Consider the following 27,500-nt stretch of genomic DNA (forward strand, 5'->3'; position numbering starts at 1 on the left):
GTTATGGACCTAGGAGCAGAGCTTACAACTGCTATTTTACTAAATTAGCACAATTCTTAACTATAATTCTAAATATCTTATTTTTACAATTATATCTTTCTTCATCCTTAATTAAAGAGACTTCTCTTTACTACAGATGGAAATCATTATCGAGAACCATGACTGGTTAAAGATGTAGAGCCGAGATCCAACCGAAGAGCTACAGAAACACGGAATTTGTTGATGGGCTGGATTTAAACAGATTTTAAAGCCTGTAATACTGAGAGCTAGATCTAGACTGAGGTACGTATAAACAGTGTGGTTTCCTCTTTCATGCTTACATACTGCCTGCTTTGGCAACCTGGATCTCAGCCTGCACTGCATGCCAATATCATTTCTAGATCCAGGCTGGCTATGGGTGTGTGTGTGTCTCATATGCTAATATCTGAACTGCATAGGATGGGAAAATGTGTATTATTGTATGATTAAGAAAACATCCAATGATTCTTGCACTATGGTCCAGTGGTAGAGCCCTTGGTCTAGTGTGAATGAGATCCCAGTTCAATCAACTGTATTACCAGAACAGAAATCCAGTTAACACTATTTTACCTTAAGAAGAAAAAAAAAATCACAACAAAAATACAAGCATGTGCATGTGCGCGTGTATACACACACACACACACACACACACACACACACACACACACACACACACTCCTTTGTTTAAATTGTAATTTTATTAGATTTTATGTTGTGAAACATGGGCCACTTGCTCACCTCTTACTATAAATTCAATTTGCTACTATAAAAAATGTATACTTGCCAAGTCTGTTGCCCAGCAATTGTGTCAGAAGGTGAGTTGAACTCTCTCTCTCTCTCTCTCTCTCTCTCTCTCTCTCTCTCTCTCTCTCTCTCTCTCTCTCTCTCTCTCTCTCTCTCTCTCTCTCTCTCTCTGTGTGTGTGTGTGTGTGTGTGTGTCTTTTATCCATGGACTCAAAGCAAACTGGGTTGGGGCTGGTAGCATGTCCTGTTCTAGGACCTTAGACCGGGTAGGAAAAGATACACATAACACATTACTACTTCAGAAACTTGCTGTTAACTACTCAAATTTATATAGATGTGATTCGTATGCTAAAAAATAAATAAAAGCAACAGGAAATACATTGCTATTCATGATATTTGTTTTACTACAGTTAAAATGCTTGGTCTTTGTATGCTAATAGGCTAGATTAATACTACAAAGCAAAAAAGTAAGCTTTAATAACAGTTCTGCAGCAATGGTAACAGAGTAAAGATCATTTCAGCAATAGAGTTTTGTATTCTTCATATATCAGTGTTAAGTAAGAGTTAAAATTTAAATATTACCTTTAAATTACATATAATATTCATAATTATTGATTAACCAGATGTCTTCTTTTTAAAGATTTATTTATTTATTTTATGTATACACGTACACTGTTGCTCTCTTCAGTCAAATCAGAACAGGGCATCAGATTTCATTACAAATGGTTGTAAGCCACCATATGGTTGCTAGGAATTGACCTCTTGACTCAGGATCTCTGGAACAGCAGTTAGTGCTCTTAACCACTAAGCCATCTCTCCAGCCCCTAGAAATATTCTTGCAAGCTTGAAGAAACACAGTAAGTGTACCATCTTTAATACTAAAATTTTATTTAATCAATGTATTTGGATTAAAAACTTAAGAGCCCAGAACCAATAAATGTATTAAGATATTAAACATACGGATGCAGTGTGAATCGTTAATTGATTTGAATGAAACTACTTTATTTAGAACAGTTCAGATTATCATTATAGTAGTATTATTGGAGGCAGCAGCAGCAGGAGGAAGAAGAGGAGGGGAGGATGTGGTGTTTAGTCAAATACTTCTCTTTTCCACCTATTTCTCAGATGATTTAACACAAGTACAAAAAGATTAAAATGACCAACGTCAATACACAGTTTGATAGAATTTGTAGGCTTTTGCTCAAGTAAGTTTAAAAAACATTTTTGTATGAATTTGAGTGTATATACACACGAACATTCATGCCATGGCATATCTGTACATCAGTCATTTTTGTAATTGGGTTCTCTCCTTCTACCATGTGGATTTCAGGCATTGAAACTTAGGTCTCCAGGCTTGGTAGCAAGGGTCTTTACCTCCACAAGTCATCTTACTATGACCTTCCAAACTTCTTGTGCATTCTTGGCTATTTGTATAGTTAGTAGGATTACTGTTGAATGAGTCATGAGTTTAAGAGGACTTTATAGACTATTATGATCAGAACCTGAAGTTGAGATACCATACAATAAGCTTCTAAAATATTTTATTACTACTCATTTAATTTTTGAAATTCAGATTTCTTAGGTAAATTACCTGATTTTTCTGTCCCCATTGAATTGTATAAGCAGACCTGTATGTTGTATAGTTTTACATAATCTGAATAGAATAATGACACAAACCAACTACTATATTACATTGTCTAAGTAAAGGAGAATTCCCATAGACACACTGACCATAGTTCTTAACTATTTTCACATTAACAAAGGCTGATTAAATTATCCATTTTTTGAGGAGTTGCTCAGTTTTAGATAGGTGGTAATATGAGGGAAGAGGAAAAGCCAAGAACACTCCTCTCTCAAAAAGTGTAGAGAGAGAAAGTCAGTCATACATAAACAACATGTGACAAGTGGCAGGATAGAAAAAAATACTGCAGAGGCAGAAACAATGAGTCTTGGGATGATCAGAAAAGCTGTTAGAGAGTTTCTTGGACTTGTCTAGAAAAAGGAAGAAAATACATGCTTAAGGCCTCTAAGTAACTGCAAATACTTAAGTACTGCTTAAGCAATAGTTTTATGTGGCATATAGGAAGATAGATGTGAAAGGAAAGGTCTATGTCAAATAGGTCTTGTTCTCAGACTTTATGTTCATATTAGAAACCCATGGTGAATAACTACTGTTACAAAAAAAATGTGATCATGAAAAACAAACAAACAGAAACCAAAAGGCTGTGTGTGATCAACACCAAAATATGTGTTACCTTTTTTGTTTTTTATTTATTTACATTTCAAATGTTGTCTCCCTTCTCAGTTTCCCCTCTGCAAACACCCCATCCTCTCCTCCCTCCCCCTACCTCTATGAGTGTGTTCCCCCTCCACCCACCCACCCATCCTCTTCTGCCTCATGGCCCTAGCATCCCTCAATTCTGGGGCATCTAACCTCCACAGGACCAAGTGCCTCCCCTCTTGTTGATGCCAGATAAGGCCATCCTCTGCTACATATGTAGCTGGAGCTATGGGTCCCTTTATGTGTACTCTTTGGTTGGTGGTTTAGTCCTTGGGAGCTGTGGGTGGTCAGGTTAGTTGATACTGTTGTTCTTTCTATGGGGTTATAATTCCCTTCAGCTCCTTCAGTCCTTAACCTAATTCATTCATTGGGGTCCCTGAGTCCAATGGTTGGCTGCAAGCATCTGTATCTGTATTGGTAAGGCTCTGGCAGAGCTATACCAGGCTCCTGTTAGGAAGTGCTTCTTAGCATCAGTTATAGTGTCTAGGTTTGGTGTCTGCAGATGGGATGGATCCTTAGGTAGGAGGTCTCTGCATGGCCTTTCCTTCAGTTTCTGCTTCACTCTTTGTCCCTGCATTTCCTTTAGACAGGAACAATTTTGGGTTAAAATTTTTGAGATGGGTGAGTGGCCCTACTCCTCAACTGGGGGCTGTGCCTATCCACTAGATATGGTCTCTACAAGATCTCTCTCTTCTTTGTTAGGTATTTCAGCTAATCTCAACCCCACTGGGTCCTGGGAATCTCTTGCATCCCTGGTATTTTGGATTTTCTAGTGGCTAACCCCAATTTCCCACTCCCCACTGCTACATATCTCCATTCTATTTCCTGACCCTCTGTACTTTTTCCTAGTCTCCTCCCACACCTGATCCTGGCCCCCTTTCCCTCTTCCTCCTCTCTTCCTCCCAGGTCCCTCCCTTCCTCTATCTCCTGTAATTATTTTGTTCCCCCTTCTAAGTAGAACTGAAGCATCCACACTTTGGTCTTCCTTCTTGAACTTCATATAGTCTGAGAGTTCTATTGTGGGTATTCTTAGATTTTGGGCTAATATCCACTTATCAGTGAGTACATATCATTCATGTTCGTTCTTTTGTGATTGGGTTACCTCACTCAGCATGATATTTTCTAGTTTCATCCATTTGCCTGCAAATTTCATAAAATCATTATTTTTAATAGCTGAATAGTACTCCATTGTGTAAATGAACCACATTTTTTTTTTTTTTTGTATCCACTCCTTTGTTGAGGGACATCTGGGTTGTTTCCAGCTTCTGGTTATTATAAATAATGCTGCTATGAACATAGTGGATCATATGTCCTTGTTATATGTTGGAGCATCTTCTGGGTATATGCCCAGGAGTGGAATAGCTGAGTCCTCAGGTAGAACTATTTCCAATTTTCTGAGAAACTGCCAGACTGATTTCCAGAGTGGTTGTACTAGTTTGCAATCCAGCAACAGAGAAGGGAGGAGTGTTCCTCTTTCTCCATATCCTTGTCAACATCTGTTATCACCTGAGTTTTTGATCTTAGCCATTCTGAGTGGTGTGAGGTGGAATCTCAGGGTCACTTTGATTTGCATTTCTCTAATTACTAAGAATGTTGAACATTTCTTTAGGTGCTTCTTGGCCATTCGATATTCTTTAGTTGAGAATTCTTTGTTTAGCTTCGTACCCCATTTTTATACATGGTTATTTGGTTGTCTGGAGTTTAACTTCTTTAGTTCTTTGTATATATTGGATATTAGCCCTCTATCGGATATAGGCTTGGTAAACATCTTTTCCCAATGTGTAGGTTGCCATGCTGTCTTGTTAAACATATCTTTTGCCTTATGAAGCTTTTCAATTTTTTGAGATTCCATTTGTCAATATTTGATCTTAGAGCCTAAGCCATTGGTGTTTTGTTCAGGAAATTTTCCCCTGACCATTTGTGTGTGTGTGTGTGTGTGTGTGTGTTGGGGTTTTATACCATTTCTTGATGATTTTATTCTTCCACAGGAGTAGCAGATAAATATTAGTTGACACCCTGAAAACCACACAAGTCCTCAACTGCTCTAAAAACTTTTACAGGCATGATTTCCTCTGGAACTGATTAACTAACGATATGTACGGAGATTATCTTCTATTGTTTCACAAGGCCCAGGTTGTTCTGAGTAAATTGTAGACACTAAGCTTGTTTTAACATGAATATGCTTATACAGTTACATGGTTCTTTTACATTTGAAATGAGAAAATATTTCAAACTATTGAATCTCACTTAGACTTTATTGCACACCTACATACCAAGAAGCTTTTCTTAGAAAACATGTCTGAACACCAAAACTACAAGCCTGATAATGGAAAAAATACTTTTCATGAAAAGTATGCAAATATGTTGTCAGGAATCATTCATGGTAATAATTTTTAGCATAAACATTAATTTCTCCACTTCTCTTTGCAATAGTTTCTCTTTATAGTGAGGCCTACCATAGAACTTTAGATTTCCTTGCCTATGTGGGTTTCAGGCAAGCACCTTCATGTCTATCAATAATGTTTCTAAATTTTATAAATGTTAAATCAAAATACATGCAGTCTTGAATATCAGAGACCTATATAAGGATACATATTGAACATTAAGTAAATAATTTCTTTAGATTGTTAAGAGAAATTGAAATTCTCCATGATTTCCATATAGAAGTTGATGGGCATTTGAATATCTATTTCCTTTAAATTTTTAAGTTCTTAAAACTCTGGGATGTTGGCTATATTTTGATAATTCACATTACTAGAAAATTACCTTTCATTTTCAGAGAACTTCTGTTTAGGAGTGGATAGCTGAAAGCAACTTCACATGCTGCAATAATATATGCAGTTCACTTTTCTAAGTCTAATGATCTTTATTTTTGGTTTTGTAAGTTAATAATTTGCAAAGATAACTTTTTAAAGGTTTATACTTGTTACTGGCTCTTTTCATATAATACAGTGGCATTCCAAATGAGGATTTTTAATGGAGGTAGAGATGAAAAAAAAATAGAAACAATTTAAAATATCTTGAAATCTGACATAACACTTGCACTTATTATTTATCCTGTAATAGTTTATTCCTCCCCCCATTCCCTGCTTATTTTTTAGTTTTAAAAAATAGCAAGCCTTTAATCCCAGCATTCAGAAAGCAGAGGCAAGTGAATCTCTGAATTCAAGGCCAGCTTGGTCTACAGAGTGGGTCCCAGGATAGGGCTTCACAGAAAAGTTCTAACTTGAAAAAACAAAACAGTAATAAAAATAGCTGTTTATTGTGGGGAGATCTGGTATATATACACACACACACATACACACATATATACACATACATACATACACACATACATACACACATACATACACACACATACATACATACGCACACATTTATTGGAGCTGTAAGAAACAGAAAAGCACATTGCTACATGTGATTGTTACATTTTGAGCACTAGATGATTAAGGCTTACAAAGTTGCAAGCCAGAAAATAACTTGTCATCCAGTCTTTATAATAATTTAGTGTCGAGTGTCAAAACCATTAACAACAAAGCTAAGTAAACCGTCACTCTGGTACCAACAAGTCACATGGCTCTAACAGGGTTCAGGTGTTCTGTACATCAAAATTAGCTTCTATCCACGTGGGATCAAGCAAGGCTGTTGTTACTTCTCAGTTGAGTCTATCAACTGGAAGACAACACTGGAGGGGCTGGGCGTTTACCTACTAGTCTGGTAAACCAGTGACATTTCATGCTGTGGCAGAGGCCTAAGCTTGTTTGCTGAAAGGCTGCCCACTCTCGGTAACCCCTGCAACGTTTACAAAGACGGTTCGAATGAAAAGTCGTAGGGGTCAGCCCTAGCAACTAAACACTTACACACGCCCCCTCGTGCCGCCTGTAGGCTACACCCTCTCAGTCTATTCGTCCCTCTGACTCCGAGGCTTTCCTCGGCTGGCTAGTCCTGTTCGCTCTCCCGAATACACCGAAGCATACTGGTCTATAGATTGGGTAAAAGGAGCAGAGGCTAAAAACACCAAGACTCTCTCAGCCCTGTCTCAAGATGGCGACGGTGCTGGCCAGCTTCCACCCAGCCCAAGGCCATCTCCCCTTCCCAAAGGTCCCCGCGCCGCTGGCGAATGCGAACTAGGGGAGGGCCCTACAGAGCTGCGATCCGGGCGGGGCAGAGCCCGTCGCCATCCCACGCACGCGCGACCCCGCCCCGCGTCCCGCCTCCCGAATTGAAGCCCTCTCCTGGCAGGGTGGCGCGCGCTGCCTGTCGGGATACTCGGTCCGCCCACCTAGTCATCTCGTCTAGGGCTGCGTCCGCGAGATCCGTGTTTCTCCCAAGATGGTGGCTCTTCTCTCTGGGTGACTACAGGAGACGACAGGGCCTCTCGTCTTCGCCAGCACCTCGCCGCCGCCCCTCCTGCGCTCGCTCGCTCGCTCGCGCACCCGGCCACGCAGCTTTTCACTGCCTCATCACGCCTCTCCTCTGTCGACCTGTCGCGGACGGTGGCGCCTCCTTCCGCTTCTCTTCGGAGTTGCTCGCCGCCCTCGCCCCCCACTGTGGATAGATCGCAGCAGCAGCCGTTCAGCACCGACTGCACGGTTGTCCAGGCGTCTGGCCTCGGTTTCCTGAAGGGAAGCGCGGGTCCCGCATGAGACCCGGCGGTGGCGCCAGCGAAAGGGAACGAGGCGGTGGCGGGCGGCGGCGGTGGACGAGGGCAACAAGGACCAGTGAGGCGGCCGCAGCTGGGAGGGCCGCAGCCCACGCGCGGGGGCGAGGACAGGTCAGTGCTGCTGCGGCCGCGGCCTGCCCGGCGCTCTCCCTCTGGTCTGTACCGCCGGTCCCCTCGTCACCCTCCTGGCAGAGCTGACAGGGTAGGCGCCCGGGCCCTCACCCGCCTCCGTGAGCGAGTGCTTGGGGCGCGTGGTCTGGAGGGGCCGGTGCCAGGACTAGGCCCCGGTGGCTGCCGCTGCTGCAGCCTTAACTGTCAGTGCTGGCTGAGCGCAGGAGGGAGGGTTTTGTCACCCGCGGGGACCCGAGTGGGCCCGGGGTGGGGCGGACGTGCAAGGCGTCGAGATTGGGGCCTCAGCAAAGCAGGGATCGGAGAGCCAGCCGTGGCTTCAGGCTGCGAAAGGCAGGCCTTTTCCTCCAAAGGGGCGCTCTGGTGGGGAAGACATATTTAGATGTTTGCTTAGTGGGTTGGGGTATTGGGGGTGGATTGGGAGGAAGACGGATGAAGCGGCACCTCAAGCCCAAGGATTGCGGTCTGGTTTTATTCGTGTGCTGCTTCTGGTAGGATTCAGTAGTTGAATGTGAGTTACTGGATTTCTCAGAAACTGCTATGTTAATTTTAAATGCAAACCTGTAAGCAGTTGGCCTCCTTCTCTTCTCCCCTCCCCCTTTTCAGTTGAGAAAATGAAAAGGACGTTTTCCCCATTTTGATGCGGAGGCTTTTTGTTGGAAGAATCAGAGTTGAATGTGCTGTAATTGCGTTAGCCTTAAAAATAGAAAATATAATTTTAATAAGACCTTTTCAGCCCTACAATCCTGTAAAGACAATTTTACGTCATTTTTTTTTTTTTTTATGTCTTTTGAGCATGCTAAAATAGAACAGTACACTATCTCCTTGGGATTGTATTAAGTAGCTAGTGTACTGTTGCAAATGTTAACTAAGTAGTATATGGGATGTGTGATCCACTATTATCTTACGTCCCGAAGGGTATTCATATAACCCGTGGTTTTCGGGGAAGCAGCAGATTATGTTAAAATATTTTGGAAAGGGAAGTGCGTTTGAAATAAAGATGGCCTGAACTTTAAGAAATACAGCTGTTAAAAAGCTAAATATTAAAGACCCAGTAAATGTTGAATAAATTGGAGAAGTGACATGACAAGCCTTTCCCCCCCCCCCCCCCCCCCCACCTCAGATTAGTGACTACTCTTACTTATCTTTTTGGTAAATCATGTACATTTAGAATTTAGGAGAGATAAAAGGAAAATTTTGTCTTGTTTTGTATGACAGAAACTATTTTAGTATTAAATTCTCCATTTAAATAGAATCTGCTTACTCTACTTTTAAGGAAATGAATAGTGCATCTGTATTGTTGATAAGCCTAAGGATGACTGTAAATCCATAAGTAATTAGCATTACAAAAAAGCTATGTATAAAAATCTGTAATAAAAATGAGAACTTCAACAATTTGCAGTCTATATTTTAAGAAATAATAAAGCAGATAATAAAGGTGAGATGACGTAGCTTGGTTTTCAAAATCAGAATGTAAGCTTTGAAATATTTGTGTCAATATTTATCTTGCATTGGTGTATTGTGGAGTGGTGTACACATACTTCTTTGGATGTTGCTCCTCTTATACCTGAGGATCGTAAATTTTGAGTTTAGAAAATTCCTTTTGCATGCAGGTTTTGTAGGTGGCTTTTTTTATCCCTGAAATAACCACTATCACCCCCCCCACCACCTTTTCTTTTTTCTTTTTCTTTTTTTCTTTTTTTTTTTTTTTTTGAGAAAGGGTCTTATGGTATACTGCTGTTACTCTCTTGGCTTTGTCTCCAAGGTTCTGTGATTAAAAATGTATACCACCAGGACTGGCTATTTGCCCTTTTTATGACTTTAAATAGAAAATGTGATTTCTACCTGAGACAAAACTCATTCTATTTGATTAGCTTTTTAACATTGCATCCATTAGGTATCTATAATGTCTCTGACATATACATTTTATTCAATTTTATTTCTTAAACATTTATGTTAATCTGTTTTCCTTAAATAATTGCTGTAATAATTGTTTCTCTCAATTTTTAATTGGCCATAGCTATTTTTTTCTGTTCAAGAGCTTAAGATGATCTTTTCAAATGTCCTTTCAAAAATTATCATTCATTCTATTTAGGTTTATGTTCGCTATTAATGATAACATTACTGTTAATGGATTTATATTACATGTATATGTAGGTATTAAAAACATCAGTGTTCTGATTTTTGTAACTGGAGATGAGTTTTAAGAGGTGGTCTTTTAAGTACTTTCAAATATGAAGAACATGTGCCAGAGCAGAGGGTCATATAAAAATAGTCTTTAAAGTCTTTGATGTTCTCTTCATAAAGGTTTAGGATAATAGAGTTTTGGTTTTGACAGTTTTTTTTTCTTTCTTACTGATAACAATGAAGATAATGTTATGTTAGGCATGATGTCTAACATCTGTAGACCCAACAGTTGAGAGGCTGAGGAAGGACTCTGGCAAGGTCTAGGCCAGCCTAGACTAAGATGGGAGAACTTCTCGAAAAAGTTATCAGAGATGTGATAGGGTGTATAATCAAAAAGCTTTTTTTCTTTAATTTAATTTTACTTTATATTAATATAAATTATTATTATTAATTTTTTGGAGGCAGGGTTTCTTTGTGTAGCCAGGGGTGTCCTGGAGCTAGCTGTATTGACCAGGCTGGCCTCAAACTCACAAAGATCCACCTGCTTTTGCCTCCCCAGTGCTGGGATTACAGCTGTGGCTACCACCACCCAGCCTGTAAATAGCTTTGTAGTTAAAGCTTGATTTCATTTTCAATAAGACATGCTTTTATCTATAAACAGGGTGGTGAAGATAGCCCAGATTTTGAGAATTAAAGACTATAAAGTGCCTAGTAGTCTTTCAGTTTTATCTTAGAAGATAAAAATCCTTACCCAGTTTTTCTGAAAATCTTATAGCACCTTGTCTATAGAGGTTTATAGCCCATAATCTGTTCTGTTGTTTTCTTTCTCATTATGAACTCAGTGCAAGTGTTTATATTGTTTAATCAGAAACTTTTTCCAGAAGTCTTACGTTCTGTTCAGCCTATTTATAAAATACCAAAGTACTGGTCTACACTACCCCAGCCCTCTCTAAGGAAATGTATGTCACAGTTATGGACACTGAGAAAAGTCTTAAGATCAAAGCTAATTTTCATTGTAAATTTGAGTAATATTAGGAGGACTAGGGACTGAACCTAGGGCTTCTCAAGTTCTAGGAACTGCTCCACTGTAGCTGCCTGCAGAGACTTGCAGGCCTTCTCAGGCCTGGGGGAGGGCACACTCCCACTTTTTAGTTCTCTGTACTCACTCTAGCTCAGGCAGAGTCCTGCCTTCTTCCATAGTAGCTGTGATTGCAGGCCTGTACCACCATGTTTGGGTTGACTTGTGTCTCTGTGTATCTGACTGTCTCTGTTTATTAGTTTTGTTTGTTTTAAGAGGATTTTGTATGAGAGTACACATGGTGTGGTGTCTGGGGTGAGGAGAGAGTGTTGGTACTGCTGTGACTGGGATTGCAGACAGTTCTCATGTGGGCTCTGGAAGTTGAAGCAGGTCCTAGAAGAGCAGCAAGTGCTCTAAATTTAACTTTTCAGTCATCTCTCCAGCCCTCCCTCCATTTCCCTCCCCTTCCCCTCTTTTGTCTTTTTCCCCTCTCCCCTTCCGTTTCTTATGACAGGGTCTCTAATTAGCCTCTGAAACTAGCTAAATAGGCAAAGTTGGCCTCCAACTCAAAGATCCACCTGCCTGTGATAAGATTAAGACTTAGGGTCTTAAAATAAGAACATGGTTCTCTTTCATCAATGTAGATCCTCCTAAAAGTCCCACTTGTAATTTCAGCACCTCAGGTTTTAGGCTTTTAGAGAAGTTTTAGGGGGGTGCAAAGATTCAGATCATATTGTGGAGTATGTTTGAAATAGTTATTGGTATCAGCTAACATTTCTGATGCTGCTTTGAATTCTGTGAGCTGGCCTGGGTTATAAGGGTTAAAAAAAACTCAAGAAAATATCTATCATTTGGAAACTGATAGGTTAGTTATTTATTGTACATAACACTTCTATTTTTTAATTTGATATCCTGTTACAGAGCTTAATTGTCCATGTTCCTCCGGTTTTAGGACAGTTCTATAAACTTAGTACCCCTTAACTCCTCAGCTATAATTGTAAAGGGTACTTTTGGTATCCGTTTTTGGGAGTAATGGTAACAATCCAAGTATATGTGTTCATGTCTGTCCTGCAGCCCATCAATATCCTATTTATAGTACACATGCACGTGTGGTATATATAAAATAAAATAGGATTAGTCTGGTATACCACTCAGCCTGTTTGGAGACTCATTTTTTTGGAGAGTGATTACCATTCTGACTTTCAATAATAAGAGTCAGAGATGTTATAAAACTAAATACTCCTCTATTTGAGATCAGCTACTGTATTCATTCTTTTTTTAATACATGAAGAAATTTAAGTTTTAAAATGGTTTTCTTAAGTTCATCTAAAGCCAGAATTAATCTGGAGTCTCTGGCTCCTAGGTCAAGGTTCTATTTTATTGGTAGATATTCAGCCCTATTTGTTCAGAAGAATAGCTACACTTATTTTGCAATTATCAATTCACTTTTATGGAATTATGTATTTTTATACTATTAATAAAAGAGTATAAGGTAGCACAGGATTTTATTCTTTTGAATAAAAGATGTGAAATAAATTTTATTAAGTAGAAATATTATTATTTTTCTCAACTTTTTCCAAACATGAAATGTTTGAAATACTTGAAAACACTTTATTCTTTCTTAATAATAAATCAAATTTATTGTGTTTTCATTTAATTTCAAAATACTAGTTATAGTTTCTTGATTTCAGTTGTCTATAACAACTAAATTAACTGAATAGGAATTTGGCAAGGTTATAAGTACTGGGCCTGTTTATAAAAGAAATAATTAACTTATTTCTAGGTTTTACCTAAAGCCATGGAATAAATAAGTGGTTCAGAATTTCAGTGATTTAGGAAACAAAATTAGGATTATTGAAATGGAGTAAAGAATGCACTGCTTTTATTGCCAGAAGTTGTTGCTCTCCTGACTTCTGTCTTGAGCCAGAGTGAACTAAAAAGGAGCAGGCCATTTATCTTTCTAAGGCCTTGTTAATCATATTAAAGTAGTACTGCCTTCTTGTTACAGAAGAATGCTGTGCATATGTGATTCTTCTTGAACGTTGACTGATACTGTATAAAGAAAGTAACTTGCCCAGTAAATTTGTAGGAGAAAGGATGATGGAATACGGTTTTATTGTTTTCTGTTAACATGGCTACTAAGCCTTATAAAGAAACATTATCTGGGAATATTTTATTTTATTTTTGTTTATTTGAGACAAAGGTTCCTCAGTTCATTTTAGCTTGGAACTGACTGGAAGAATAAACTTGAACTCCTGGTCTTTCTACCTCTTTTGCATGCTGGGATTGCAGGTGTGTATCTCCTTTACAGCTGCATTTACAGTATATGAATTTGTTTAGTATTTGATAACTCCATTTCAATAAGCCTAGGTTGTTTGTTTCCTAAACCACTGAAATTCTGAAGCACTTATTCTATGGCTTCAATAAAAGCTAGAAATAAGTATCGTACATTTAACATGAAAAATAGCTCTTAATTGTTAGTGATAAGTTATTTGCAAAGCTGAATTCCTTGTCATTTGCTCTACTTGACCTGTTTATTAATTAAATGAATTGCAAGTGAATCAGTTACAAGAATGACTTATAGGGCAGGCTTTAGGGGCCATATTCCATACTTAGGCTTATTCGTGCAGGTCAGTTGCAGCAAATCTGACTAGGAGCCTCACTAAGAAATTGCATCAGTTTTATGAAAGAGAATCCTATATAAATCTTGCTGACGCTGGCATCTTTATTTGAAGTGAAACCAGAGAAGTAGTGTGTAGGTCCTGAACATTTTGTACATGAGCAGAATAAAATTTTCCTTACATATTTGTTATCTGTCTTGTGTGGAATATATTGTTACTCTTAGCAGCTCAGTGCATTTCAGAAGTTGGTCTTCTTTACGTGTCAGCATCATTTGAGCAGTATAACACAGATCTCATTAATTTGACAGAAGTCAGACATTAAAAAAAGAAAACACTTTCAATTTTAGTTTTGCATTGTTGCGGATAGAATACTGGGCCTTCCTACCTAGCAGTGAGCTACATCCCCAGGTTGAAAAAAAAAATGCTTTGAAAAAAAATATGGAGCATTTTATATATATAGACAGGGTCATGTAATCCATGCTGGTCTTAATTTCTTTGTAGTTGAAGATGACTTCACCTACTTATTCTTTGGACTATATTGTTCCAGTGCTGGGACTATGGTTGTGAACCATTATTTTTTTGTGTCCAGTGCATACATGTTCAATTCAAAATGTTCTTCTGGACATTTAAAGCAAGCAGTTTGGCACATAAATTACATAGCTGTGACATGACTGTCAGTGTTGTACTTTTCAGAACAGTGTTTTAATGTGATAGAAAGTTTTTTTTTTTTTTTTTTTAAATATTTATTTACTTCAAACTTTTAATGGACTTTCTGATGTGGGAGAGTGGTCTTAGAGATGCCATTGTGGATTAAACCACGACCATAATTCATTTAGTTTTATAATCTGGGATGTAAAATAAATGCTGATACCTCTAGTTAAATATAGAGGACATGGACAATATACAGGATAATATAACAAACCAACCACGTAATGCACCATTTAGTATGAACAAACTTTATATTTTGTTATTTCCTTGAACTCTTATCTTTTCTGAAACTCATTCCCTGTTTTCTTTAGTAGATACCACTGTAAGCATTTCTTCTCAGTAACATTTCATCACTCTACATAGTATCAGATGTGAATCATGCTGCTGTCTTTTAGAAAGGAAGAGATGAAATGCATAGTCACTTTTATTTTTTTTTTTTTTAATAAAGTCTAGTGTATCATAAGGGAAGTAGAGTATTTCTAATTTATTAATATTTTCCCCCTTAAGATTTCTGTTATGTCCCTCTGTGTTGCTAAGCATACAATATGCCAAAAAATAAGGATAATTAATATTTGCCTTTGTTAAATGTGTTTCTGTTTGGTAATTTAAAATGTTGTTTTTTGAGTACCTGTTGTATATTATGTGTACTAATAGATAAATCTTATTTCAGATAAAGACTTATTAGAGAATGTGCTTTTTGTCCTCACTTTTGAAGTGAGCTAACTGTGTATCACATATTACTGATAGAAAATGCACTAAGAAAATCTAAATCCTTAGTTTCAAAGAAGTGAAATTTCTCTACTTCTGAATGCTGTTCCATTCTCCATCCTCTCTGTTACTGTTTCTCACTGATTCTATCATATTGTACAGGTTTGTAGGCTGTGGATGGCAATAAGAGCTTAAATAAAAGTTTAGGAACTTAAAGGAGAATACACTTTCCTCCACAGATTGGACTGTATCATTTTAAAATAAGGACCCTTAAGCATAGTAGGAGAACTGAGCTAATATTAGTCTTTTATCTGTACTTCATATATGTATAATTGCTGGCGGGTATATTATGTTTCATGTTACTTTGAAAATGAAAGATTTTTTTTCTTGTCTGATATAACTTTCCATGTATGGATCTTTTTACCCCATTCTGAAAATTTCTCTTACTTTATTTTTTGAGTTAAATAAAACACAGGGAAGAGGTGAACTTAAAAACATACATTTTTTGTAGTAGAATATGCAGATAACCAATTGAAATCAGATGTCTATTCCTATACTGAAGAGTCTGGGAGAACAAAAAATGTTTATTTGTATACACATTTTGTATTCTGTATCCTTTGTTTGCTCCCTTTTTCTATCTTTCCCTCCCCTTCTCTTTTTTTTCCCTCTTTCCCCCCCTCTTGGCTCCCAATTCTTTTCATTCTCACTGTTCTCTCTCCCCTTCGTCCTCTTCCCTTCTGCAGATACAGACATTTGTAAATGCTAGAATGAATGAACTACTTCTTTCTAGATTGTTCAAGTCTGGGTTAGGATATATGTATGATAATGCATAATTCTCCAGGTTTGAGAATTTAAAGATATGCAGAATTAAGCAGTACTAGATCAGCCTGGACAATGAACAAAGACCTTCTGAAGCCTCCTTTTCATTGTTAATGTGCCTGTGCCGAATTTAACAAGGCATCTTATTAGGATATTTTTCATAAATTGGGAATATTGTGTCATGGAATCCTACATAGTCTCAGGGTTTTGTTTTTCAGCTTAGACATTGTATATTCAGATTGTTTGCTTATTAACACATTTTATAAAATACTTAAAACATTTAATAATACACCAATAACTACTTATCTACCATCCAGGAATATAAATGATGTTCATTTTGATTTTGTTTTGGAAACTTAATCCCTTCCTCCAAGTCCTAATACCCTCTCTTCTTACCCATGTAAGATGTTTCTTGAGGTTCTTGAATATCTTTTGTTTTGTACTTAAATATGATCTTTGCTCATAAGTGAGTATCATGCTTAAGAATTTATAGATGTGTTTCATACGTACATGCCATCAGTTTATGTGTTTTTTTTATTTTATGTGTTTTCTCTGTTATGTTTTTGAGATGTGTATGTTAACACATTTAGATCTTTGTGGTATTACAGTATATAGATAACTAATCTTATTGTATCCCACTGCTTATGAATATTTTAGATTGCTTCCTATATTGCTCTTATGAGTAATGCTATAGAGATCATTTTTATACTTCCTTCTTAAAAGGTTTTCTTTAAAGAAAATTAAAGAAATGAAGTTGTTAGAGAATAGGATATTTTTAACTTGATTAGATATGGCAAATTTTACATATTAGATTTACCAACACATACTATATCAGCAGTGAATGAACATTTTTGTTTCTAGCATTTTTTACTAGTACTTGGAATAGTTAGATTTTTAAATAATGATATCAAATGGCATCTTATTTTATGTTTGCTTTAATTCTGAGTGGTTAGTAAAATATGAGTTTTATGATTTATTTTCTGTACATTTCAATTTAACAAATTTAATTAATTTTTTTTTAAGTACTAGTATTTGAAATCCAGGGCCTGCTGTATGCTAAGCAATTTTCTGTGTGTTTTATAATTTACAGAAAAAAATGTAAAAGAAAAGAAATTGTGCAAGGTTTTTGTTGACAAGGACCTTGAAAACTATCTTTTTTCAAATTTTTATTTATTTATTTTTTTATGGCTGATTATCTGTCCAGTCATCAGTATATGGGCTTTGGTATGCTTTCAGTTTGGGTTGTTATTTTTGTTATTTTGTGTGTGTGTGTGTGTGTATGTGTGTGTGTGTATATATATATATATATATATATATATATATATATATATATATATAAAATACTATGTGTGTGTGTGTTCAGCTTTTGTTGTGAATATACAGCATTCTCTTGATTATATATCAAGGTGTGTGAGTTGGCTGGGACATGGTAACTATTTAAAACTAGAGGCATTTTTAAACTTTTCTCAAAGTGGCTATATATATTTATTTTTTTGAAATAATTTTACTAGTAATGTGTGAAGGTTCTGATTTTTCTCATTGTTAGTATTACTCTGTCATTCTCAGTCTTTTTATCATTGTTCATTTGGGGTGCTCTAAAATATTAGGAAGAGTCATTTTGTTTGCTTGCTTGTTTGTTTTTTTAAATAGGCTTTATAGATAAAGAGAGGATAAAAATTGTAGAGTACAGGAAAACATTTCTAGTGGAATATCTTGAGAAGCAAATTATCAAGACCAGAAATATGATAGAGTACAATAACCTAGGGAGATTGATAGATGCTTCAGGATGTCATCATATGTAGGCAATATTTGGATGACTGGATGTGACCATAGGACAAGGACATCAGTTAATACATTAAAAAAAAAAAATAATGAAATTTATGTTGTTAGCGTTGAGAAGGCATAGGGATTTTTTTTTTTTTTTTTATGTGAGAGAGATATGATCAAATTCTAATTTCTAGGAGGATAGTTCTGTCAAAATATATAAGAGAAACTAGGTAAAATAACTAGGCTCTGTATCACAACAATCTTCATGTCAGGAAAAGAAGCAATGAATTCTTTCTTTAAAGATGAAATATTACAAAAAAGAATTTTAAAGCTAATATTTCTAGGCCTGACTTTGAGCTAGAATGGTTTGTAAGGAAATGGACATGGATAGTCTTTTGAAACAAATTGAAGTTTCTCTGCCTTGTATTTACATAACCATCCAGGGTGGTTTTTTTTTCTTTTCTTTTCTTTTCTTTTTCTTTTTTTATGAGCTCTTTTACTCTATAAACTTTTTAAAGCATTTAGTATAAAATTAATGACATATTTTTGTAATGTTTTGTCTAGTCTGGAAGAAAGGGTATACTAGCAGGGTTTGGTTACATAGTTTTATATGTTGTGATGGAGTGATTAAGCTTTATTTAGTGGCAGATAAAGGCCACTAAAGAATTATTAGGGATAGTGTTGGATTGTGGGAGATTGCTGAGGTAGAATTAGTAGCAGTGAGTAAGCAATATTATACTTGGTAGGAGAGAGTTTACAATATTAATTGAACTTTTCTGATTTGAGTCATTGGAATGAGAATCCTACTGTTATGCTACAGGATTTACTAGTATATGATAAATCTTATCTCTGTGGAGACCATGGTGTTTTTAGCTACCAGTATACACTCAAAATCAAATTGATGTCTGTTGAATGAAGAATTTGAAGACTTGCAAATAGTGGTTAGGTTAAATGGAAATAGGGGAAGATGATGACACAAGATTTTTCTCTCTGTTAGGACAATGAGATTGGTGACATACAAATATATAGAATAGAGTGGTTTGGGTGTGCGTATGTGTGAGTGTGTGAAAATAATTGAGATTTAAAAAGATTTTTTTTAAAATTACTTTAGATGCTGATATATTCAAATAGTGTTATTATACCTTTGGTAATTGGGAGCTGGAAGTTATAATGCCAAAGATAAAGTCTTAAAAATAGGTGTGTTTGTGATATAAAATACAGAGGTAAGATGGAATGTATGCATCACTTGAAGTGTGTTCAAAATACAAATACATTCTTCAATTGACCTGAATCAGAATCATTGCAGAGAAGCCTGCATCTGTCTTTTTTTTTTTTTTTTTTTTTTTTTTTTTTTCTTCTTTAAGACAGGTTCTCATATTGTTTAGGCTATTCTAGAATTTAATACACAGCCAAGTCTGTCTTTGAATTTCTGGTCCTCTTGCTTCTACCTCCCCAGTACTGACATTATGGTTGTACTTCACCATACTTGCATAGTAGGTATATTTTAATAGATTTCCTCAAGTGATTTTGTAGATTAAAAATCAGTTCTCTAAACTCACAGTTTTGTTGCTTTTATTTAAAATAGTTAATGCAAGGCTGGGTGTGTTGTGCACATCTTCGATCCCAGCATTTAAGAGACAGGATCAGGCAATTCCTATGAATTCAAGGCTGGCCTAGACTACGTAGCAAGTTCCTGACTAGCCAAGTTTATGTAGTGAGATCATCTCAAATCAGTCCATCTATCAACTTATTATTCTGTTTGTCTGTCCATCCATCGATCCACCCATCCATCATTTATCAATTCATCCATTTGCCTATCTTTCCTTCTTACCCAACCACCTACCCACCAACTTACCTATAAATAATATGCAGTTATATTTATTTTGTAGTTACTTAATCCATGGGATTAGGTTTTCTCATTATGACAAAATAAGATTAAAAGACATTAAAGGCTGAAAAATACTCAGACAAATTATAAATGAACTATGAACCCAAGTTTAAAACCATGGGAGAGCTTGTTTTTAAGCTTTGTAGTAAGTTTGTTGTTATTGTTTATTTGTAAAGAGTTGTGATAGACATGGGATGATTTAATTGAGTAATAGGGCCCTGTTATGTGTCAGGAAAGTATATTTTCTTTAGTACATTTTCTCTAATTCAACAACTTAACACACCAGAGAGACTGAAAGGTCCAAGGACTTAGCCATGGTTGCAACTCCGAATGTTTTATACAGAAGTTTTGCATATAGAGATTAACTGATAGTGGAATTACTAAAGAGATTTGAGATATGTGAACAATTTTAATATATTTCCAGCTCATTTACAAGGAGGTTAAGGGATTGAGGAGCATTATTCTTTGTACAGGAAGATGGAAACATGGCTTTCCTAGTTGGAAAATATTCAGATCACAGCCTACAAAGCTACCCTGTTACTTCTCTTGGCAATAGGAGTAGGGCAGTTTGTCTTTCATATATTTTTGGATCTTTATAAATATTATTGAAGATAAATTTGCTTTTATTTTATAATTTATTTCAGTAATTTTTTTCTGAAGGACTATTCAGTTGTTTATGTTAAAAGAATTGAGTGAGGTGTTTTATATTTTAGGTTAAAAATCTGTAAGAGCCTGATTTTAGAGTTCACCAGCTCCTCAGAAGTTTGGCGAAATATGGTATGTTTCTGTTTTATTTTTTGAAATTCATATTGCATGAATTATTTTAGTATCATGGCTAGCATAATGACAAATGCGTTCAATAGATTTGGGCGCCTGTCATTTTTAAAGGCTCACACTAGGTGCTGAGTATGCTACCAGGTAGACTATGAGGGATATAAGTGGGATGCTGGAAGAATTTGTGAGAGTTTACTGTATTATGAGTAATATGAACAAGAAGATCAAGGACATAGACTTGGCTGTTAGGCTGTGAGTGTAAAAAAATCTCTTATTTGCAAGCATTATTATATACAAGGCACTCTTATGATAACGTAGATTAGGGTTTTAGTTCTACTTTAAGGTAACTGAGGTTTAGAGAGGCTATGTAACTTGTCCAAGATTTCCCAGATAGTAAGTGATCAAGCAGAGAGTGGAATCTTAGAATGTCTTTGGAAACTGTTCAGCTGAACACTGAACTTAATAAAGAAGAGACTAGCAGAGAGTACTTGATTTAGTAATCCTAAATGTTTCTTTAATGAATTAGTTGAGCTTATTTAAACTGTGTTTTTTTTTGTTTGTAAGAAGTTAGATTCATTTCACTATTCACATAATTCCACATAAGCTATTATTTTTATGAGAAAATAAGGGAACTATTTCATGGGCCACATTATTTCAAGGATGTTTCTTTTCTCTCTTGCTATTTCAGTGATGCCTAGGTTCTTAGTGGGAGATATATAGTTAAGATAGGAAAATTTGAGAAATTGGGTTATTTCTTAATAGGAATTATAAATCCTATTTATTGGTATCCCCTAAATTTGTGTGTGTGTGTGTGTGTGTGTGTGTGTATATACACACACACACACACACACACACACACACACACACATACATACATATACTCGGGCCAACTCTAGCAATAATATGGGCTCAAACATTGAAGTTTTAATAATTCCTTTGGGATTCTCATGTACCTTCGTATTTTAAGTTGGGTTCTGATTTCATGCTTTTAGCCATCTTGTTTGTGCTGTCAGTTTGAGGGTATTAATTATGAAGGGGCTTTCCTCTTCCTAATCTTATACTAAGTATTCTTCTCCTACTTCTCTTCCGCTCCTCCTCCTCCTCCTCCTCCTCTTCTTCATCCTCCTCCTTTTTTTATTTTATTTTATTTTATTTTAAGCTCGTTCAAATTTGTTCTATGTGTATAGATCAGTGGAAGAGAATTGGGAAAAGCTCGTAACAATATTGGCATTTTGTCAGGATTAGAGTGTGATGAGGAGGGCTGTGAATCAAATCAGCTTTGTTTAAAATCATATAAGATATGTGACTAATAGGATATACATTTATATTTTGCTGTATTATTTCGTAGAATTGAGTCTGAATGGGATTGGGAATGAATACTTTCTTATAGATCCAAGGGTCTAAAAGTTAATGTTAGATTATACTATTTAAATACTGTCTCTCTGTTTCTCTCTGTTTCTCTCTGTTTCTCTCTCTGTCTCTGTCTGTCTCTGTCTCTGTCTCTCTCTCTCTCTCTCTCTCTCTCTGTGTGTGTGTGTGTGTGTGTGTGTGTGTGTGTGTAACTTTCATCAAGATTTTGCCTGTTTGGTAGCTGATTTCTCCCATCAGTTAAAAACTCTTGATACTAAATCAGTCTCATTCTAATTATTACCACAATCCAGTCTAAATTTTTGCACATTTGTGTGTATTTAAATCACAAAACACTGTAAAACAAAATTAAACTATTGCAGAATTCTATTATTTAGTAGGAAGTTAGCTGATCTGGGTTTTTTGTCTTAATTTCAAAATTATTTGCAAAATCTTGGGCAAGTCAGTTAATCACTTTGAGGCAGCTTATTGTTATTCTTAGTTTCTATTTTGATCATGTAGAGCTAAAGTCAGTGGAACATAAGGGTGCTGTTGATTGTTGTATGTTGTGAACCATACACTATTACATTGAAAAGTAGGGATAATTACCTTTATCAGAAATGCCTGGGACCAGATTATGTTTCAGATTTAAGAATTTCTCAGATTTTGGCTTGTTCCTATAGATTTTACTGGTTGAACATAGTTAATCTGAAAATTCAAAATCGGAAATACTCCTAAATCCGACCCTTTTTGAGTTGCTGCCATGATAATTTAAAACTTTCTGGATTTTGAATAGTTTTGAATTTTGGATAGAGAATATACCCCATTTTCTCAAATGAAGAGATCATTAAATAAAACCAATATACTGGAAAATAGCTCATAAATGTTTTCCTATGATAATTCTTTTTCTAATAAAATTTATATTGATTACTGATTTAAAGCTTTGAAGATTATGAATTGAACAATGAATTGGGTTTATGCTAGTGTTCTAACTACAGGTTTGTTTAATTTATTAGAAATATTAAGCCTACGTTCAGATCAAGTTAGCAGCTAGACTGATGTGACAACCTGTTTTTAATCAGTGATTCAAAGCTGTTATCACCCTGATGTCACCGAATGGCCACAGCTTGTAAAAGGTAATTTTGAATGTTATTTTTACAGTCTTTTAAAAGGCTGTCAATGTAAAATAAATTATGTGCTATAAAAATGACAAAAATGTATAGGTAGCAGGAATATTGCTAAGAATAGAGGACCTAAGAGCAGAGCCATTTCTTCATTTAACCTCCTTTCTCAGATATTTATAGTGCCTTTCTTACTTGCCCTTCCATTCATGAAGATAAGTAATCATCAAAGACCTGTTTATATAGATAAATAAGAAAATATTTCTTAAGAAGTTTGAAGATTGCAGTATGGACATTTTAAGAGATATATGGAAAATATCTTAAGTAGTAGCTTTAATATTTTATGTGGCTGAAGTTTAAATGTTTCTCTAGAAATGTTGCACCTTTAGTAAAACTAGTTTACTCTTTCTCCTAGAGAGTTATAGTGGAGTTAAAAGTGCAGCTTTACCTCCTTAAAAAAATGGATTTGCTATCATGTTTCAGTGTTCAGATTAGTTGGTGTTTTGTGATTACATTTTCTGTGTTTAAATTAATACCTAAAATTGATACTTTTAAAAGATTTTTTTCTCACCAATGTTACTAGGTATGTTTCAGTTTTCAAATTTTATTTATTCATTTATTAATATTCTGGCAAACTTTAGGATAACTTGGGCCAGTCTTGCGTTGGTAGTGGCTTTTTCTTTATTAAGTTTTGGTTGGTATTTTATATTTTGAATTTGGTAAAATTAGGAGCATGTACTGAATTCTTATTTTAAATATATTGGCAGTAAAGAAACAGTAAGCTCTTTAGTAGCCAAAGAACAGTTTTGGAACTATTAGTAGGTGTTACATATACTTTGAGGTTTGAAAGCTAGTTTTAGGATATATTTTGGTAACCTAATTAGAATATAATTAAAATAGTCTGTGAGTAGACATTCAGATGTACACTATGGTCAAAAACATGTGTCTGTTGTATTTATATAATTTTTCTCTTGACTAAAATAAAACTGTTTGAATGGAAGCAGCCTCTGCTATACTATGTCTAAAAGACCAAGAAGAGAATAATTTAAGAATAATAATTTTTGGATTATTTTTACTCTTGATCTTCCTGCAGTTTCTTAAATTTGTAGTTTGGCTAAATGGTCTTTAATAACTCATTCTAATATATGTAAATATTAAATAGAATTCTAGTATATTTACTATGATTGGCATTATGATACTGGCATTCACATACTCTTTGTAGCAATCTGAAATTGGGAAAATAGCTGTAGTTGGCCATTTAACAATATGTTTGTGCTATAATTCATTTTAGAGTCTTGAAACTGTGCAGTTCTATAATATTCTTTTGAGATATGGTACTGTTTTTCTCTCTTCTTACATTTTCTTAAATAATTTTTTTCTGTCTCATTATTTTTAACCTTCTCTAATTTTTTCTCTTGCCAGTTCATTTAGAACATTTTGCTTCCTACCTGTTTAGAAGCGTCTGATTTAGCTTCCTCATTGCTAACAGGTTTTTGTTGTTTTGCAAGGCAGTTTTATTTCACAGTTTAATAATACATCAGATGTTGGAAAGACACATTCCAAAATGAGTTAGCTAGTGTATGGATTGCCATCATGTTTTGGCTCTTCTAGACATTTTATGTGAGATACACGTTTAGAAGCTATCTTGGAGTGGTTGCTTAAGGCTGCTGGAGACCATTATTTCTGAGATATTTGCTTGTTCCCTGGGGGAAGAGGGTAGAGAAATTTTGCATTTGTTATCACTGCCAATCTACAATTTTCAGTTCTTATGTAATTTTGTGGTAAACAGAAAATATAAATAAACTACTAAGAAAATCTAAACTATCTGAGCTGTTGGGGTCTGTTTGTAATCATACCTTTTTTTCTTTTCCTCTGTGTGTTACTGACTTGGAATATAAATGAATTGCAGTGAATGTTATTTTGAAAGTCTAAGCAAAGAAGTGAAATTTATTTGACACTAAAGAAATGGATACATTAATTTTTAATTCTTTTTTGTTTTTAAATTTTATGTGTATGAGTGTTTTGTTTGCATGTGTACATGTGTACCAGATGCACATGTGTATCTGATGCTCACAGAGGCCATCAGATCTGGAACTGGATGGTTCTGAGGAACTGTGTGGGTGCTGAGAGGCAAACCTTCATTTCTCTGGGAGCAGCAAGTGCTCTTAGCCAGTGAGCCACTTCTTCATCCCCTAACTTAAGGATCATTCTTAAAAAACCTTCCATAACCATGAGCCAAAATAAGACTTTTATAAACTTTTTGTTTGTTTAAATTGAAAATCTGAAGTAAGTGATAAATTTACAAATCAAGTCTTTAACTTGAAAGTCTAAAGTCAGTAAAAAAATTCACAGATCGTCTCTGTATACAAATTTGAAAATGTAAATTAATCTTTTCTTTCTTAACCTATTTTGGGAATTTATAGCATTAGACATAGATATTGAAATTATTTTGTCTTAGAACATTGACTCTCTCACAGTAAAGATATATAGGATAACAGATTTTTTCTTTTTGTGAGGCAGTGTCTCACTATGTAGAACAGTCAGTTTGTCCTCAGGCTAAATCCTGGTTTAGTATTCTGATGACAGGAATTATGGGAAAGTGTTACTATGTCCAGTTCTGGAGTTTGTTCTTTAACCAGATGATTAAAATAGGGAAAATTGGTTTATGTTCCACCCAATAAAAATAGGATTCTTTTTGGTGTTTCAGATGTATATATTTTCTAAATTAGCTAATATATTAAAAATAAAAAAAAATCAGCAGCTATTAAAACTAAAACTAGCTTACAGTTATCTAGCAAATATAATACTCCATATACATGCTGACAACATAGTTTATTTTTAGGAAAATACAATTTCCTTATTGAGTCACAGGAATTATGATTAGAATGGTGCATAGCATTTAAATATTCATAAAGATTTATGAACTCTATTATATTTGAGTTTAAATTGTCTATTGCAGAAATTGGCAGATATTTTTCAAGGGATTTTTTTTTTATAATGTTTTAGGTTTTGAGGGAAATATGGTCTTTCCTGCAAGTACTTATCCTTGCTTTTTCTGTATACATAGACAGTGTTTAAATGAATACAACTCTCTCAGTATAATATAACTTTAAAATAAAGGTGATTATCCTACACCTTAGTGTGTTTGCTCAGGTTGCAGTTTGAGGACATGTCATTTAATTTCAAGACTATGAAGACCACTTTGTTAATGCTGGCAACCCAACTTAATAGAAAGTAACAGTTTTGTTTTTTAATACATGTTTGACTTTGTAAGTAATTATGGCTTATACTAATTTGATATCTAAGTATAATGATTATAATTTTATTTTCAAACAAACATGGAGGTTTCTAAAGTTTGTTGTTAAACATGTTATAAAAATCTGATCTGCTTTTTTTTCTTAGTTTTAAATCTTTTAAAACACCCTTTCATTAAAATTTAAGTCTTGCTTTCAATTTTATCTTCCTTACTTATATTTCTATACCTTTTTTGGAATTTACTAATATTTGTCCTTAATTACATTTTACAGATCACCAGGAGAACCCCAGTCTGAGGACATTGAAGCTAGCCGAATGTAAGTATAACTTGGTTCAGGTTATTCTGTGTCTTAAGTTGCCCTACACTGTTTTATTTAAAAATACCTTTCAGGCTTAAAATAAAAATACGTAAAATTGAATTAAAAAAAGAGAAGGAACAACCTTATATCTAGAGATTGGAACATACCTACTTGTTCCCTTACCAAATACTTCTAAACCTCTGCAAACCATTAGATGTCTAATGGTAAGTAGATAATAACATACATGATTCAGAATTCTTAATGTTTTTGTCCCCTTAGCAGTTGTGAGTAAATAGGGAAATTGGAAGATTCAACCATCTTAGTGCCTGTTATTCATTTACAACTCCTAAAAGCAAGATTGTTTAAATATGACCTCTGTTTACTTTAAATATTAATTATCAGGTCCTGTGTTTTGGGCATAAAGATGTTTGAGACTTAGTTCCTACCTTCAGAAGGAACAGAATCAGATTTTTTTTTTTAAATTATTGAGATAGAATTATATTTGGGATACAGTGGGAATACAGAGGAGTACAATTATGCAAAAGAAATCTAGTTCATAGTAGGAAAATTGGTATACCTGAGTAAAACTAGCTTGAATCCTGAAATGTTAGTGGGGATAAGCAATTGGATGTTTGAGCAATGTTCTAGGCTGAGACATTGTCAGAGTTCTGAAGCAGGACACTTGAGTACAGGGAGAAGTAGGGAATTGAGACTTTTTAAAAATTTGACAATGAGGAATGAAGAATGAAAATAAGAGTAAATAGAAGGGGACTATAGCAGTGACTTCGTGAATATAATACTTGCCGCGTAAGTATGAAGAAGACTGGAGTAGGAGGTAAGCTGGCTGCTAGGCTAGCGGAAGTGACAAGCTTTGAGTACAGTGTAAACAAGCCTCTGACTTCTAAACACTCCCCTCCATGTGTATAAATCTACCTATGCCACGTATGCTAATGTACAAAGACATGTATACACACACACACACACACACACACACACACACACACACTCCTGTCTTAAGCAATTAGGAGGAAGTAAAGATAGATATTGGAGCTATGTTTAAGGTGTGTTGAAAAGTCAAGGTTTTCCTTACTAAAAGCAGATTGCATCTCTTTAAATACATATACACATTATGAATTCTAAGAAATAGCTATAAAATATCATTTAAATTTGTGAGACCATGTAAATTCTCTAATAGCTTTGAATATTTATAAAA

At 35.3% G+C, this 27,500-nt stretch overlaps 1 protein-coding gene and 1 long non-coding RNA gene across 5 annotated transcripts in view; one reads left to right on the forward strand and one right to left on the reverse strand.

Moving 5' to 3' along the window:
* Positions 1-27,500, reverse strand: part of LOC117695221 (uncharacterized) — a 113,231-nt gene that overhangs the window by 14,842 nt on the left and 70,889 nt on the right. The gene's annotated exons all lie outside the window — the stretch shown is intronic.
* Ube3a (ubiquitin protein ligase E3A) overlaps positions 7,673-27,500 on the forward strand; it is a 70,103-nt gene continuing 50,275 nt past the window's right edge. Inside the window, exons 1-4 of one of the 4 annotated variants that reach the window (XM_034486042.2) lie at positions 7,682-7,817; positions 20,205-20,268; positions 22,629-22,748; positions 26,261-26,305. In XM_034486042.2, the coding sequence (XP_034341933.1) occupies positions 22,729-22,748; positions 26,261-26,305 (65 nt within the window). In that variant the 5' untranslated portion in view covers positions 7,682-7,817; positions 20,205-20,268; positions 22,629-22,728. Of the gene's footprint in view, positions 7,818-20,204; positions 20,269-22,628; positions 22,749-26,260; positions 26,306-27,500 lie in introns of all 4 variants that reach the window. The other 3 variants (XM_034486050.2, XM_034486063.2, XM_034486056.2) reach the window with 3 other exon arrangements.

Source organism: Arvicanthis niloticus, chromosome 1, assembly GCF_011762505.2.
Source record: "Arvicanthis niloticus isolate mArvNil1 chromosome 1, mArvNil1.pat.X, whole genome shotgun sequence".
Lineage (NCBI taxonomy): Eukaryota > Metazoa > Chordata > Mammalia > Rodentia > Muridae > Arvicanthis > Arvicanthis niloticus.